General features: G+C 36.8%; 1 protein-coding gene across 3 annotated transcripts; it reads left to right on the top strand.

Annotated features, from left to right (window-relative positions):
- Hnrnpa3 (heterogeneous nuclear ribonucleoprotein A3) lies at nt 1-9,403 on the top strand. Of its 3 annotated transcripts, none has more exons than XM_027946010.2 (11): nt 1-83; nt 1,932-2,054; nt 2,145-2,291; nt 2,372-2,582; nt 2,890-2,979; nt 3,063-3,158; nt 3,252-3,332; nt 3,821-3,961; nt 4,709-4,831; nt 4,921-4,988; nt 5,081-7,038. In XM_027946010.2, the coding sequence occupies exons 1-10, from the start codon at nt 78-80 to the stop codon at nt 4,971-4,973; spliced, it is 1,071 nt and encodes a 356-aa protein (XP_027801811.1). In that variant the 5' UTR covers nt 1-77; the 3' UTR covers nt 4,974-4,988; nt 5,081-7,038. The 3 variants fall into 3 exon arrangements, with proteins under 3 accessions (XP_027801811.1, XP_071475141.1, XP_027801810.1); XM_071619040.1 differs by lacking the exon at nt 5,081-7,038 and adding an exon at nt 7,769-9,403 and having other exon boundaries at nt 14-149; XM_027946009.2 differs by having other exon boundaries at nt 14-149.
- Nucleotides 9,404-13,080: the final 3,677 nt, after the last annotated feature.

The raw sequence follows: 13,080 nt of genomic DNA, 5'->3' as shown, positions 1-13,080 counted from the left end.
CACGTGACGGCTGGCCCCGCCTCTTCCTCTCGGTCCCATATTGAACTCGAGTTGGAAGAGGCGAGTCCGGTCTCAAAATGGAGGTAAAACCGCCGCCCGGTCGCCCCCAGCCCGACTCCGGCCGTCGCCGCCGCCGCCGGGGGGAGGAGGTATTAGGGGGAGAGTGGGGGGTTGACGGGTAGTGGCCGGCATGGGGGAGGCCTGGCTCGATGGGAGCGGGGAGGCCGGGTGGACCAGGTTGGCCGTCCCGCGCTCTGCGTTGAGACGAGCGGTGGGAGGGGGAGGGGAGCGGGCCTGGGAGGCCTCCTCGGGGCCCCTCGCCTGCCTCGCCCTCACTCGGCCGCACAAGAGGGGGCCCTCGGAGGCGAGGCGTGGCTGGGGGGACCTCGGGCGGGCGACCGGTCCGCCGGCTGCGCGGCCTCGGATTCGAGGCCGAGAGCGGCATGGCGGGCCTCAGCAGGAGCGGTTGGGAGGAGGCGGTGGGGGGAGGGGACGAGCCCGCACATCCGGGCGAGCGAGCAGGCGGGCGGCGGCCACATTGACATTGATCCGCTGCCGCGTTACGAAATGGCGCATTGGCCCGCAATGGCCGCCGCCTCGCTGCGCCGCTGAGAAGGAGCGCGGGATTGGAGGAGCAGTCAGGAGGCGGCCCGGTAGAAATGCCGCAGATGGCTTCGAGGTTCGGGGCGCAGTGCTTTCGCTGAAGTTCTGCCTGCAATTTTCTAGGCTTTTACAGGTCCTCTTCGGCGACGAGAGTTTATTAATTCTCTGGCCTGTTCTTCGCAGTATCAAATTGGAAATAACGAGATATCTGAAAAGTTCGCTGCTTTAAAATTCTTTTCAATCTGCTAATTTTGCTAAACAAAGTATAACTACTTAAATCGCCATGTGGATGCAGTACTTTGGAGGATTTGAGAGTAGATGTTAAATAGGAATTTACATTTTTTGACATCCGTTTTTCTCTTTGGGTTGATTCTAGTTGTAGTTAGAGTTTTTAGGACTGCAAGTGAAGTTAAGTTCATGTGTTTTCGGTTATTTGAATTTTGATTTTTTGTGGACTTAATATGTTATCAATCAAATGTATTAAAGACTTGAGAAAATTGTCAGTAAATTAGTGCATTAGGCTATGTCACTTAACATTTTTTTTTTAGCATGTGACAACCTCTTCACGTTAAAATACCTTGTCTTCTATAAAACATTAGGATGTGATTGTGAGTGCATGCGTTAAATGACATTTCGTGTAATTCCTTAAATCTTTAAAACAAAGTCGGGCCACATCTTAATTTGTTTTTAAACCCTCAATATGTTTCGTGCTCCAGTTTATATACTTACTGTAAGTCCCACTTGACAGTTTGTTGTCACACTAAAGATGCTTTTTTTTTTTAATCATTTATTGGTGTGAGGCAAATGCATAGTTTTTGCACTGTATAACAAACTGGTTGTAGAAAGATACGTGGTGGGTTCTTTTCTAAGGTTTTGGGAGGTGCCTGTTTTAATACCGATTTTCATGACACAGGTTCTCTAAATTGCCGCTTGCAACTTTCAAAGTTGTATTACATAGTTTTGTGGCTAAAAATTAAATGCTTCTTGTTGTGCTGACTGAATATTTGAAATGGCATGTATTGGACAGTTTCTCCAACACTTCAGGCTTACAGAAAATGACTTCTCATTGGCAACTTCTAAAATAACCTAACAGTTGTAGCTTAAAGTTAAGGAATTTTGGGTTCTGGATTTGTCCTCTTGGACTTAATGACTTAATTTAGTTGAAGTGATTTTGTATTTGAAAGGCTGGTTTCCTTGCTATCATTTTAGTCAGACTTTTTAACTGAACAAATATTGCAGGTGTTTTTTTACTACTTTGTAGATTGAAGATTTGAACTTTTAAAAAATTAGCTTTTTGCAAGAAATAATTAAAATATTGACTTTCTCAGGGCCACGATCCAAAGGAACCAGAGCAATTGAGGAAGCTGTTTATTGGTGGTCTGAGCTTTGAAACTACAGATGATAGTTTAAGAGAACATTTTGAGAAATGGGGCACACTCACAGATTGTGTGGTAAGTTACTAGGGAAACAAAGGTTTAGGAAAGGGAGGGTGGAGGGCCTGTGAAGGTATATTTCAGTGCTTTCAAATTTTTATTTTGTAGGTAATGAGAGACCCCCAAACAAAACGTTCCAGGGGCTTTGGTTTTGTGACTTACTCTTGTGTTGAAGAGGTGGATGCAGCAATGTGTGCTCGGCCACACAAGGTTGATGGGCGTGTAGTGGAACCAAAGAGAGCTGTTTCTAGAGAGGTATTTTAATAATAACATGTTTTGTAATATGTGAAGTTGTGAAAGTTTTGTTTTTTTGACTCAACATATTTTATTTGTAGGATTCTGTAAAACCTGGTGCCCATCTAACAGTGAAGAAAATTTTTGTTGGTGGTATTAAAGAAGATACAGAAGAATATAATTTGAGAGATTACTTTGAAAAGTATGGCAAGATTGAAACCATAGAAGTTATGGAAGACAGACAGAGTGGGAAAAAGAGAGGATTTGCTTTTGTAACTTTTGATGATCATGATACAGTTGACAAAATTGTTGGTAAGTAACAATTTATTGGAATTTGAGGAAACGAATGGTTTCTTCTGTGAACTAACTTTGCTAAATTGCTGTAATCTTGTGTTGAATAGCCTATGAAATGTACAGTTCACTTTTCATGAAGCACCTACACTTGTGTAACAAGCATGATAATCGAACTATTTTTACATCCCAGAATGTTCCCTCATCCCCACTCAGTCAACTACCTTCTTGGCAATGTTTTAATTAATTACAAAATGACACAGGATATCGTTTACATGATTTGCCAAACATAAAATAACTTTTTTTGTTTGTTTGATTAAAAAATTAGTTCAGAAATACCACACTATTAATGGGCATAATTGTGAAGTGAAAAAGGCCCTTTCTAAACAAGAGATGCAGTCAGCTGGATCACAAAGAGGTAAGTAGGATCATATATACATACTCAGTAAATGTGAGGGGTTTTTGTTAGATTCTTAAAGAACTTCTTTGCCTGTGTTCAAGGTCGTGGAGGTGGATCTGGCAACTTTATGGGTCGTGGAGGAAACTTTGGAGGTGGTGGAGGTAACTTTGGCCGTGGTGGAAACTTTGGTGGAAGAGGTAAGGGTATACTTACTAACATTAATTACATGTGTATCTGAAATTTAATAGAAATTAAATACACAACTTAAGTCAAATCTTACATTTCCTCAGGAGGCTATGGTGGTGGAGGTGGTGGCAGCAGAGGTAGTTATGGAGGAGGTGATGGTGGATATAATGGATTTGGAGGTGATGGTAAGTTTTTATTTGTCTTTTAATGTCTGATAATCTTGATTTTATTTCTCTACCTTCTTTAAAATGTATCTAAAATGTTATACTGTGTAATTTAATCATGACTTAAATGGATTGATTATTAAATTGTATTTTTAGACTAGTGCCATAGAAAAACATTTTTCCTTGGAGATTAAACATTATGTTCCTTTTGGCCAGTAAGATGTATTGTACTTGACAGTTGAGATAGAATTTTAGTGAAACTTTTCCCTGAAATTTTTTTAAGTGAATTTTTAAAAAATGAAAACAGTTTTCGTTTCAAGAAGTCATTAAGTATTCATCTTAATTCTTACTAGCCCAGATTGTTGCTGCACTATTAACCAGATATTGCCAGGTTTTAGTGTTTATTCATTGGTTTGTTGGCCAGTGACTTAACTGTAATATAAAACCTGAATTCAATATCTTGACCATCAATTGTGATTATTTTGTGTGGCCTTATTTTATCTTTTTAGGTGGCAACTATGGTGGTGGTCCTGGTTATAGTAGTAGAGGAGGTTATGGTGGTGGTGGACCAGGATATGGAAACCAAGGTGGTGGATATGGTGGTGGAGGAGGATATGATGGTTACAATGAAGGAGGAAATTTTGGTGGTGGTAAGTTAACTTTTATGTAAATACTCAATTCAGTTACATAGTTTCATTACAGATGTTTCAAAAAAGTGATAAACATTTGATTAACTGTAATATTGGAAAATAATCGATAGGTAGACAGTTTCCTCAACTTTGCTGGCTATTAGTATATTGGTAAAATGTATTCCATCCAATTTAACTCTCAGGCACTTTTGAATTGGTCAAATGGGATCTGCAAATTGAATACTCCCAGACTCAAGATGCTGTTTTGGGTATAGTTTAGCAAAAATACTTTGAATCCTGATAGGTTATAAATGCATAATGTAATAAGTTTGAATCATCATTCCATGATACTATATAACTTTGTTAGAAATGCAGTGTTTTGGAATTTACTAGTGAAAGTGAGTTCTGATAGAAGGTATTTGTGTCATTTTAAAAGTTGTATACTTTATCAGAATCACTGAGTTTTGAACAATGAAAGTTTTGATGGTGTTGAATGAGAGAATATGTATAGAATCTAAGTAGATGTTCCTGTAATAGTCTGACATTTGGCAGTTTATTTAGAAACATGCCCTGCTATCTAGATCTGAGGGTTTGCTTAGGAGACTAGTAGAGGTAGTCTGGTAGCTCTATAAAATCTCTTTGGATGTAAGAGTTGGATGTGAGTTGCAGAGAGGGCTACCATGATTGTCAAGATAAGTTACATAAATTAAAATGGGGAAATAATTATTGTATAGGTAAGCCACCAATAAAAATCGTTTGTGATTTCAGGTAACTATGGTGGTGGTGGGAACTATAATGACTTTGGAAATTACAGTGGACAACAGCAATCAAATTATGGACCCATGAAGGGGGGCAGTTTTGGTGGAAGAAGCTCTGGCAGTCCCTATGGTGGTAAATATACTTTATATAAAAACTCTTTTCAGAACTATTTTAATTTAAAATTTTACATATATTTGAAAACTCTACATGTGTATTTTCAGGTGGTTATGGATCTGGTGGTGGAAGTGGTGGATATGGTAGCAGAAGGTTTTAAAAACAGCAGAAAAGGGTAGGTATCTTTAAGTTTTTATCATGATGATAAAGAATATGTGGAACTGTTCACTGAGTGTAATAATTTTTTTATCCTGTATTATTCAACAGGCTACAGTTCTTAGCAGGAGAGAGAGCGAGGAGTTGTCAGGAAAGCTGCAGGTTACTTTGAGACAGTCGTCCCAAATGCATTAGAGGAACTGTAAAAATCTGCCACAGAAGGAACGATGATCCATAGTCAGAAAAGTTACTGCAGCTTAAACAGGAAACCCTTCTTGTTCAGGACTGTCATAGCCACAGTTTGCAAAAAGTGCAGCTATTGATTAATGCAATGTAGTGTCAATTAGATGTACATTCCTGAGGTCTTTTATCTGTTGTAGCTTTGTCTTTTTTCTTTTTCTTTTCATTACATCAGGTATATTGCCCTGTAAATTGTGGTAGTGGTACCAGGAATAAAAAATTAAGGAATTTTTAACTTTTCAATATTTGTGTAGTTCAGTTTTTCTACATTTTAGTACAGAAACTTTAACAAAATGCAGTTTTGAAGGTGTTTCCTTGTGAGTTAACAGTAAAGAAGATCATTGTTAATTACTATTTTGTATGAATTTTGCTAAAGTTAACTGTAAAGAAACACCTGCTGACTTGCAGTTTAAGGGGAATCTATTCTCCCCATTTCCAAACCATGATATGAATGGGCGCTGACATGTGGAGAGAATAGATATTTGTATGTTTGAAATGTGTGTTTTAGATAAATAGGATTGGGTATTTAAATTAGCGTATTTGTGAATTTAATAGCACTAAGATTATCTTCAAATGAAAAATCTCAAAATTCCTATTTGGTTTTTGTGCATTTTCTTTCACAATGTAATCATGATTTTAGTGTGTTAGATTTGCCGAGTCCTAGCTGTGTTTAGAACATCTCCGTTCTACATTTACCTTGGTCACATTTAAACTGCTGCCATAGTTTTTGGGTGTAAAGGATGTCTGCTGCCCTCTATTTAAATTCTGAAAAAGGGTAGTGGATGTTCTCCCCCTCCCAGCTTAAAAAAACATTGTTAACTTTTTTAAGATAAGGTCCACTAAGCCTGCTACATTGGAGCAAATAAGTGGGTATCTGCTTATGTTTTGTTTTCTTTTTAAAGCACATGAGGCCCATATATCTTGATTTATTTTCCTTGGTTTAACTTTTCCCCCCTTGATAAAGCTTTCATAGCAAGAGAATAAAAATCATGCTACTGAACCCTCAATTGGCTGGCATGCTTTCCTGATTTTGCCCTATACATTTTGCTGAATAAAACCAAGGATAGTTTAGGTATAATTGTTGAAAATAACTCAATGCAGCAGAAATGTAGCACAGTTGCTTAGTACAAGCTTCTCACTTCCCAAAGACCTGAATTCCAAATTTGGATAGCCTGAGTTTTTTCTTAAATTCCCAAAGAACACATTGTTATTCTTTATGTATATTTCAACCTAAATTATGTTGGTGTGAGTTATCAATTTGTTTGGAAGACCATGATTGAGAAGACTTATAGATGATAACAAGGTCATATATACGAAAACCAATGTTTACTGTTTTGCGCCAGCTAGTGCTTAAAATTTCATTCAAGCCCTAAGTATGTGCCCTGCTGTTATTCTTTCTTTGGTAGTTGAACATTGAATTCAAGATTTTTACTTGGTTTTAAAAGTACTAAGCAAAACAAGCAATAAAAAGGGGAATGGGGCGTGCTAGTGTTTGAATATGCTCTCTTGTTGCTCTAATTCTGTGCCTCTGTGCATTATTAATATTTGGATGCATGCAATGCCAGCATGGAAATCGGTCTTCACAGATACTGCAGTTTTCCAGAAAACACTCACAAACCAATAAATGTAACAGACAACATTCCATTTGTTAATGGGCATATGTGAATAAGCAGTGTAGAAAATAGGCTAATATTAGAAAATGGTTAAGTCCTTAATAACTTCAAGTGTGGTTATATAAATGGACACTGTCAATGTTCATAACTTAAACCTTGGGTACCTGGTCAAACTAATGCTTGGGAAACATTTTATTAAAATTGAGCTAAATTGTCTCAAGTTTTTTTATTCACATAATAAAGGTTGAAAGAATGGGGGAGATTAACATTTTCTGTTTTTATGTTTGTGAAAAATTGTTTGACACAACCTTGACAGTATCCTTTAATGGCATATGAGGTTAATTGTACTGTTAACGAACTTTGTATGTTCTGGAACTAGTTTAATAGTGAATACATTTTCAGTAAGTCAATGTTTGCAACCTATAAGCAGGTGAAATCTGTGTATGTGACCTGTTTATAAGTTGTATTAGCTTAGTTTTTGTGAACAGTGTGGAAAAGTAAGCCATGAGGAGAGCGATTTAACCAGCTTTAAAGGACCTAAGATGTGCTTTTTAAGCACAATGTGGATCAAAGGAAACTGACTAAGACAGGACTTCAGCAGCCTTTTGAGTATGGACAAGTCAGCATAAATAAAGAATGACAAGGCAGCAGCAAGAGCTTCAACTACTGAGAAGTGAAGGCATAAGATACTATGATGATAGTAAGCAACTTTCCAAAAGCTAGTTAAATCTGCTTATTACAACTGAAATATCGAAGAAAGTAGCAGGAAGGAGCTCTTCGCCTTTTGGAACATCAATGAGAGATAGTTGCCACAGTCACTAGGTCTAGCATTTAGACCTGCAAGGAAGGGCAATAAGGATTAGGTAAGGCTTGAATTTGAATTTTTTCACTAATTAAAGAGTAATTTTTTGTAAAGCAAGGTAAGAGTAATCTTTTTGATTTGCAGGTTGAATGAGAACCCTACTTGCCTAAATGAGGAATGTCTTTCCTACCATCTTAAATACGAAGGTTTCTGGCTGGGTAAGGTTTGTAGCTCACAGTAAAATTTGATGACACCATTTATTTCCCTACAAATCTATATTACATATTTTGAAATTTCATCCCCTTTCTAGTAGGTACATTGGCAAAATTATAAAGCTGAAAACTTGGTACCACGTTCAACATGTGTTAAACCTAGGACAATTTTTAAAATTCTGAAATGGCCACAAGTGTTCATCTTGATGCAGATGTGGCCCCTTCATGTATACAATTCATTAATATCTTTAGGTTCAAGTCAGTTTTTGGTAAGGGAAAATACTTTTGTGGAAACAGTTTTTGTAACAAACATGACCGGTGCGTTATCAATCCTCACGCCAGGAAAAATACCTTCAAATGAATTTACAGCATTACCAGGTGGTATGGTTTTCTTCATTCAGGTGGCCTCATGTATAAGTTCTCTTGCATATAAATTCAGGGAATTATTTGAACAAATAGGATAAGCTTGGTTTTGTTCATTCTCGTTACTCTTAGCTAGAAGTAGTGGAGGCCTAATTAAACAAATGAAATTACCTCTTTTCCCAAAGAATTATTTGGTTACTATCCAGATCAGTTGCTGATTGTACATAAGGGCTATTTTTTGCTGCCACAATAGGGCTTGTTAAAACTTGAGGTTTAATTTACTTTTTAATAGAATAACAATTTCAGGGGGGACAGTTGCTCAAAACACTAGTTTCTAAGACGTGAGTTGATTTCCTTCATAAATGGGAGTAGTGAGTTTGCCATAAGGTTTATGAAAAAATGTTGGCTCTGATCTAAATTAGGACAGAATAATTCATAGAATTGAGTGAAAGGTAACAGCCTCTTAATGGTAAAATTCCTTCACAACATGGTTTAGTAGAATAAATTTAATAAGATAGGAAACATTTTAAAAGCATTCTTTCCAGTTCATTTATGAAATAAAAGGATTTTTTTAAAAATGTAGTTCCACTGTCATTTCTGAAAATTCCATATTGTCTCTTTTTTTCTTTTTTGGTGTTGCTGGGGTTGGAACCCAGGGCCTTTTTTTCTGCATGATAGGTAAGAGCTTTCCACTGAGCTACACCCCAGCCTCTCCATGTTTTTAACTTGTAACAACAATAAACAAAGTAAGGAAATTGTTAACTAAATGGGAAATGGTTGAGGCAAACTTCACACTGATATTAAACTTGCAGATTATTCCTTTCTTAAAAGCTGAGGTTACTTAAACTTGTGTCCTATGGGAAAAGATATTTGGTAAAATCCATTTGTTCAGGGACTAAATAGAAATAAATTTGGTTTTAAGAGTTCTGGTAAAAGTCACAATTAGGAATATTTCTAATTAATGACAGTATCTCTCACAGTTCCAGTAACTGATGTCACAAAGTAGTGAAGAAGCATGCTAATGTGCAGGGGTAATGTAAGGGTTGTTAGCTTATCTAAATATTCACAATTACTTTTGAAGTTTCAATGTTTTCTGATTTTTAAGACTTCAGAGGTGGTCTGTAATGGATTCAACTGTTTAATTTGTAGTATAATGAAATGTTTACAGAAAGAAATTTTTCATTAAAATATTTTTAGAAATGTGTGTGTTTCGTCACTTCATGAAGTTCATGTAACTTAAATGCTATAGGTGAATGTTATAACTTTAGTAATAAAACAGTAAACATGAAATGAGCCTTTTATATAAAGTTGTCTTTAAAAATGTGGGGTTTTTGTTGGTGGTGTGTGTGTGGTGCTGGGGATTGATCATAGGGCCTTGTGCATGCAACAAGGTAAGCACTCTACCAACTGAGCCATTTCCCCAGCCCCTAAGATGTGTATTTTTATTAAATGGAATATAACTGGGAAGTAGATATATAAGAAAAAGTATTCTCAAAACGTTAAAAATGTATTGCCACAATTCTTGCTGCTTCACTTAAGTCACAGAGTGAGAAATCTGAACCTGGGGGGAGAAGAAAGGATTAATTAAGGAAGTAAATCAATGAACAAACTGGGAGAAAAGGGGGTTGGGTGCAGCAGAAATATTCCCAGATGTTAGAATTGTCTGTTTCTTGAAGTTGGTAAGTTGAATATTTCTGGTGAGGGCAAGTTGGGGAAAGAACCCTCCTTAAAATTGGTGTTGAACTACACTGCTGCAGTATTAACCCGAGTTAAAGTGAAATGGATGTGGTTATGTATAGCTTGATAATATGGGATATGGTTTTCATAATTTTTTTAGTAGCATTGCAAATTTGGATTTCTAGGTTTAACAGCTGTTGATATTTTCTCAGTACATTTTTAAGTAAAATACCTTGTAAATAGAAGTCCGACGAGGATTTGTGGCTATTAGTAGCAGAATTATAACACATTTTGCTTGTGTTCACAATGGTTTCCTAGCATGTGCAATGGCTTAATATTCTCTGCAGTTAAGTAATTTTAAAATTGTGTACCTTATTTCATGTTAATACTTGAGTCCCTAAATAACATTTATTTTCTCAATAAGATTAAATTTTATTAACTGCAAAACATCAGGAGATAACATTTGGATCTTCTACTATCACTGTTATTTTCTGAAGACTGGTGTTTTGCAAAAAACGATTATAGCCATTACATTCATTTTAATTGTTAAAGGACTTGTCAAAAAATTTTGTCAAATGTTAACTGGCTACCTGAAGGTTACAGCACAGGTAGTTTTTTTTTTTTTAATTTGGTAATTTCAATCTTCAATGCATTGCATTGCTCTTTTCTGTCAACAAATGTGTAACCTTATATCCTTCAAATGTAAATATTTGATGGGCTGCATATTTGAAGTTAATCTGTCATTTAGTAGGTGTTGAAAGTGGGTTTTTGGTCTTGTTTTTTACATAAAGTTTTGCTTATCAGATTTTTAATAGTATCATGAGCTTAGAGAAGTTATTTGGGTGTTCATATACTGCTGCGCTTTTTTTTTTTTTAATGTAAAAGGAATATAACACCCATCCTGAAATATGACATGAAAATGATCTTAAAGAGCTTAACCTATTGTCTATCTTTTGGTTTGTAAGAATGTTGTGGTTTTGTCAATTCTAAGTGTTTTCTGTCCAGGTGTGGTATTGTACACTTGGAGTCTCAGCAACGGAGGCTGAGGCAGGAGCATTTAAGTTCAAAGCCAGTCTTGGCCACTTGGCTTGACCCTGCCTTAATATATATCTATACTGAGCATGCCTGAAATTTTCATGGGTGACTAGGTATGCCAGTGTCTTAGACTTTTTTTTTCATCTGAGATTGAAAAAAAATCTTTTTTCCTCCTCAGTTCTTCAGTAGTACTAACTCATATCAACAAACTGATCTGACAGTATCTTCAAATAGCAAAAATAGGGGCATAGGAGATAAATTCGAACACACTCCCACCTAGCACATAAGTGAAACAGGCTTCAGAATGAAAAGGGCATTTACATGAAGTTAAGCAACTAGTATGTCTAGAACAATGATTGGCATTAATGCCTCAAAAGGTATACATTCTTAAACTACAGAACGGAACTTAGGAATAGTTCAAGTAAGTTTTAGGATTTGTTCTTCTAGAAATTTTAAATAAGTTGCAATTGAATTAGTACTTAAATAATTTTGGTACTATGATTATATTGTATGAGCTGGGAAAGTATTTTGGAACTCAGCGGATGCAGCTAAGTGGAAGAAGACAGTTATTACTAAGTACCAACCAACTACAGGCACTCCAAATGGGTCTGCTGCTAACATTCTTGCCATGAACCCCCACTTAATTTTGTGTAAGAATGAATGCTTCACTGTTCTGAGGTTGGAAAAGTCTCCTAGGCGTCCATCAGTTACCACTGCTACCACCACCAGAGGAAATTATTTGACAGCACAATATTCAGGACACAGTATTTGAATCCCAGATCTACTGTTCCTTGAAGTCATTTTCAATCCTGATCTTAAGTCATCCAAATCAGAAAAGTATTCAAAACACCAGCTATAATGTGCTTAATGTGAACTAAAACTGAAATTTACAGATAAAACAAGCCTGAGTGCTGAAGAAAGTTGGCTGGAGGTCATTATAGGAACTAACTCGGATTATCTGGTTCCAGAGGTGGTGGAACACTAGCTTGCTCCTGGTGGATTAATAGAACTCATTCATTTTGGTACTGGGGATTCAACATGGGCACCCAACCCCAGCCCTATTTTATATTTGATTTAGAGATAGGATCTCACCTCAGTTGCTTAATGCCTCTGGCTGACTTTGAACTTGCAATCACAGGTGTGCACCACCACATGTGAACTTTTAAATGAATAATTGATATTTAATGCTTGCTTTGAGTCTCCCGAGTCAAAAATACTTAACATCACGTACAGTTGCTTAGATGAACTGAATGGAAGCCAGGAATGGTTTGAAAATGCATTTTTAAAAGGACTTGGTAAGGCCTCCATGTCTAATATTCAAAGGTGTCCAAATGGGAGCCAGTTCCCATTTACCTGTGTTCTAGTTTACTCCATTCCTGGGCAATACCATTTATAATAAAAAAAAAGTCCTTTCCTCTCTATAGTTTTTTTGAGATGCAGAATCTAGTACTTAGTTGCTCTTAGAGGATGTTAGCACAATCAGTGCTTGAATATATTCCTGCTTACTGTAGCCAATAAGCTCTTAGGCTGAAGTGAGGGCTTACAAGGCTTGTGTTCCATCCCTCATCCTCTCCCCGGCCACAATGCGTTCTCTCCCAACTTCTTGACCTTTAGACTCACTCCATGTGTTCAATCTTTTATCAAAAATCTTGCTTTTCCACACCTTCAAATGTTGCAACCTCAAGGTAGTTTTGTGTCCTACCCTGTTTTAGGTTGCAACACAAATGCTGACATTTCCAAGGTTTATTCCCAGGTTGGTCTTGAATTTGTGATCCTCCTGTCTCAGGCTATCACTGGACAGCAGGACCTTTATTTTCTAACATAATAAATTATGTTTGCTATCCTTCCTTTACTAGAATGCAAATTCTAGGAGAACAGGAATTTTGACTTTAACATTTCCCTTGTTTGAGATGCAGCTGCTGTTGAACTGCCGCTGTCTTGATAAACCCTAGTACCACATTTTTTTTAAAATAACAAGGTCATCCAAGTGTATCAGATGATTGACTTATGGAAAATGTTGTGAATAAACTGAAATTATTTAACAGTCGTAATATTCCTTTATTAGTATCAGCTCTTAAAAGTTGCTTTTTGCCAGAGCTAAACAATTGAATATAAAAAATGTATTTTTTTTTGTTCATACAGTATTTGTAAAAAAAAAAGTACATAGTG

This window comes from Marmota flaviventris, chromosome 11, assembly GCF_047511675.1.
Source record: "Marmota flaviventris isolate mMarFla1 chromosome 11, mMarFla1.hap1, whole genome shotgun sequence".
Classification (NCBI taxonomy): Eukaryota; Metazoa; Chordata; class Mammalia; order Rodentia; family Sciuridae; genus Marmota; species Marmota flaviventris.
Note: the sequence above shows the minus strand (reverse complement) of the source record. Positions and strands in the feature narration are given on the sequence as shown.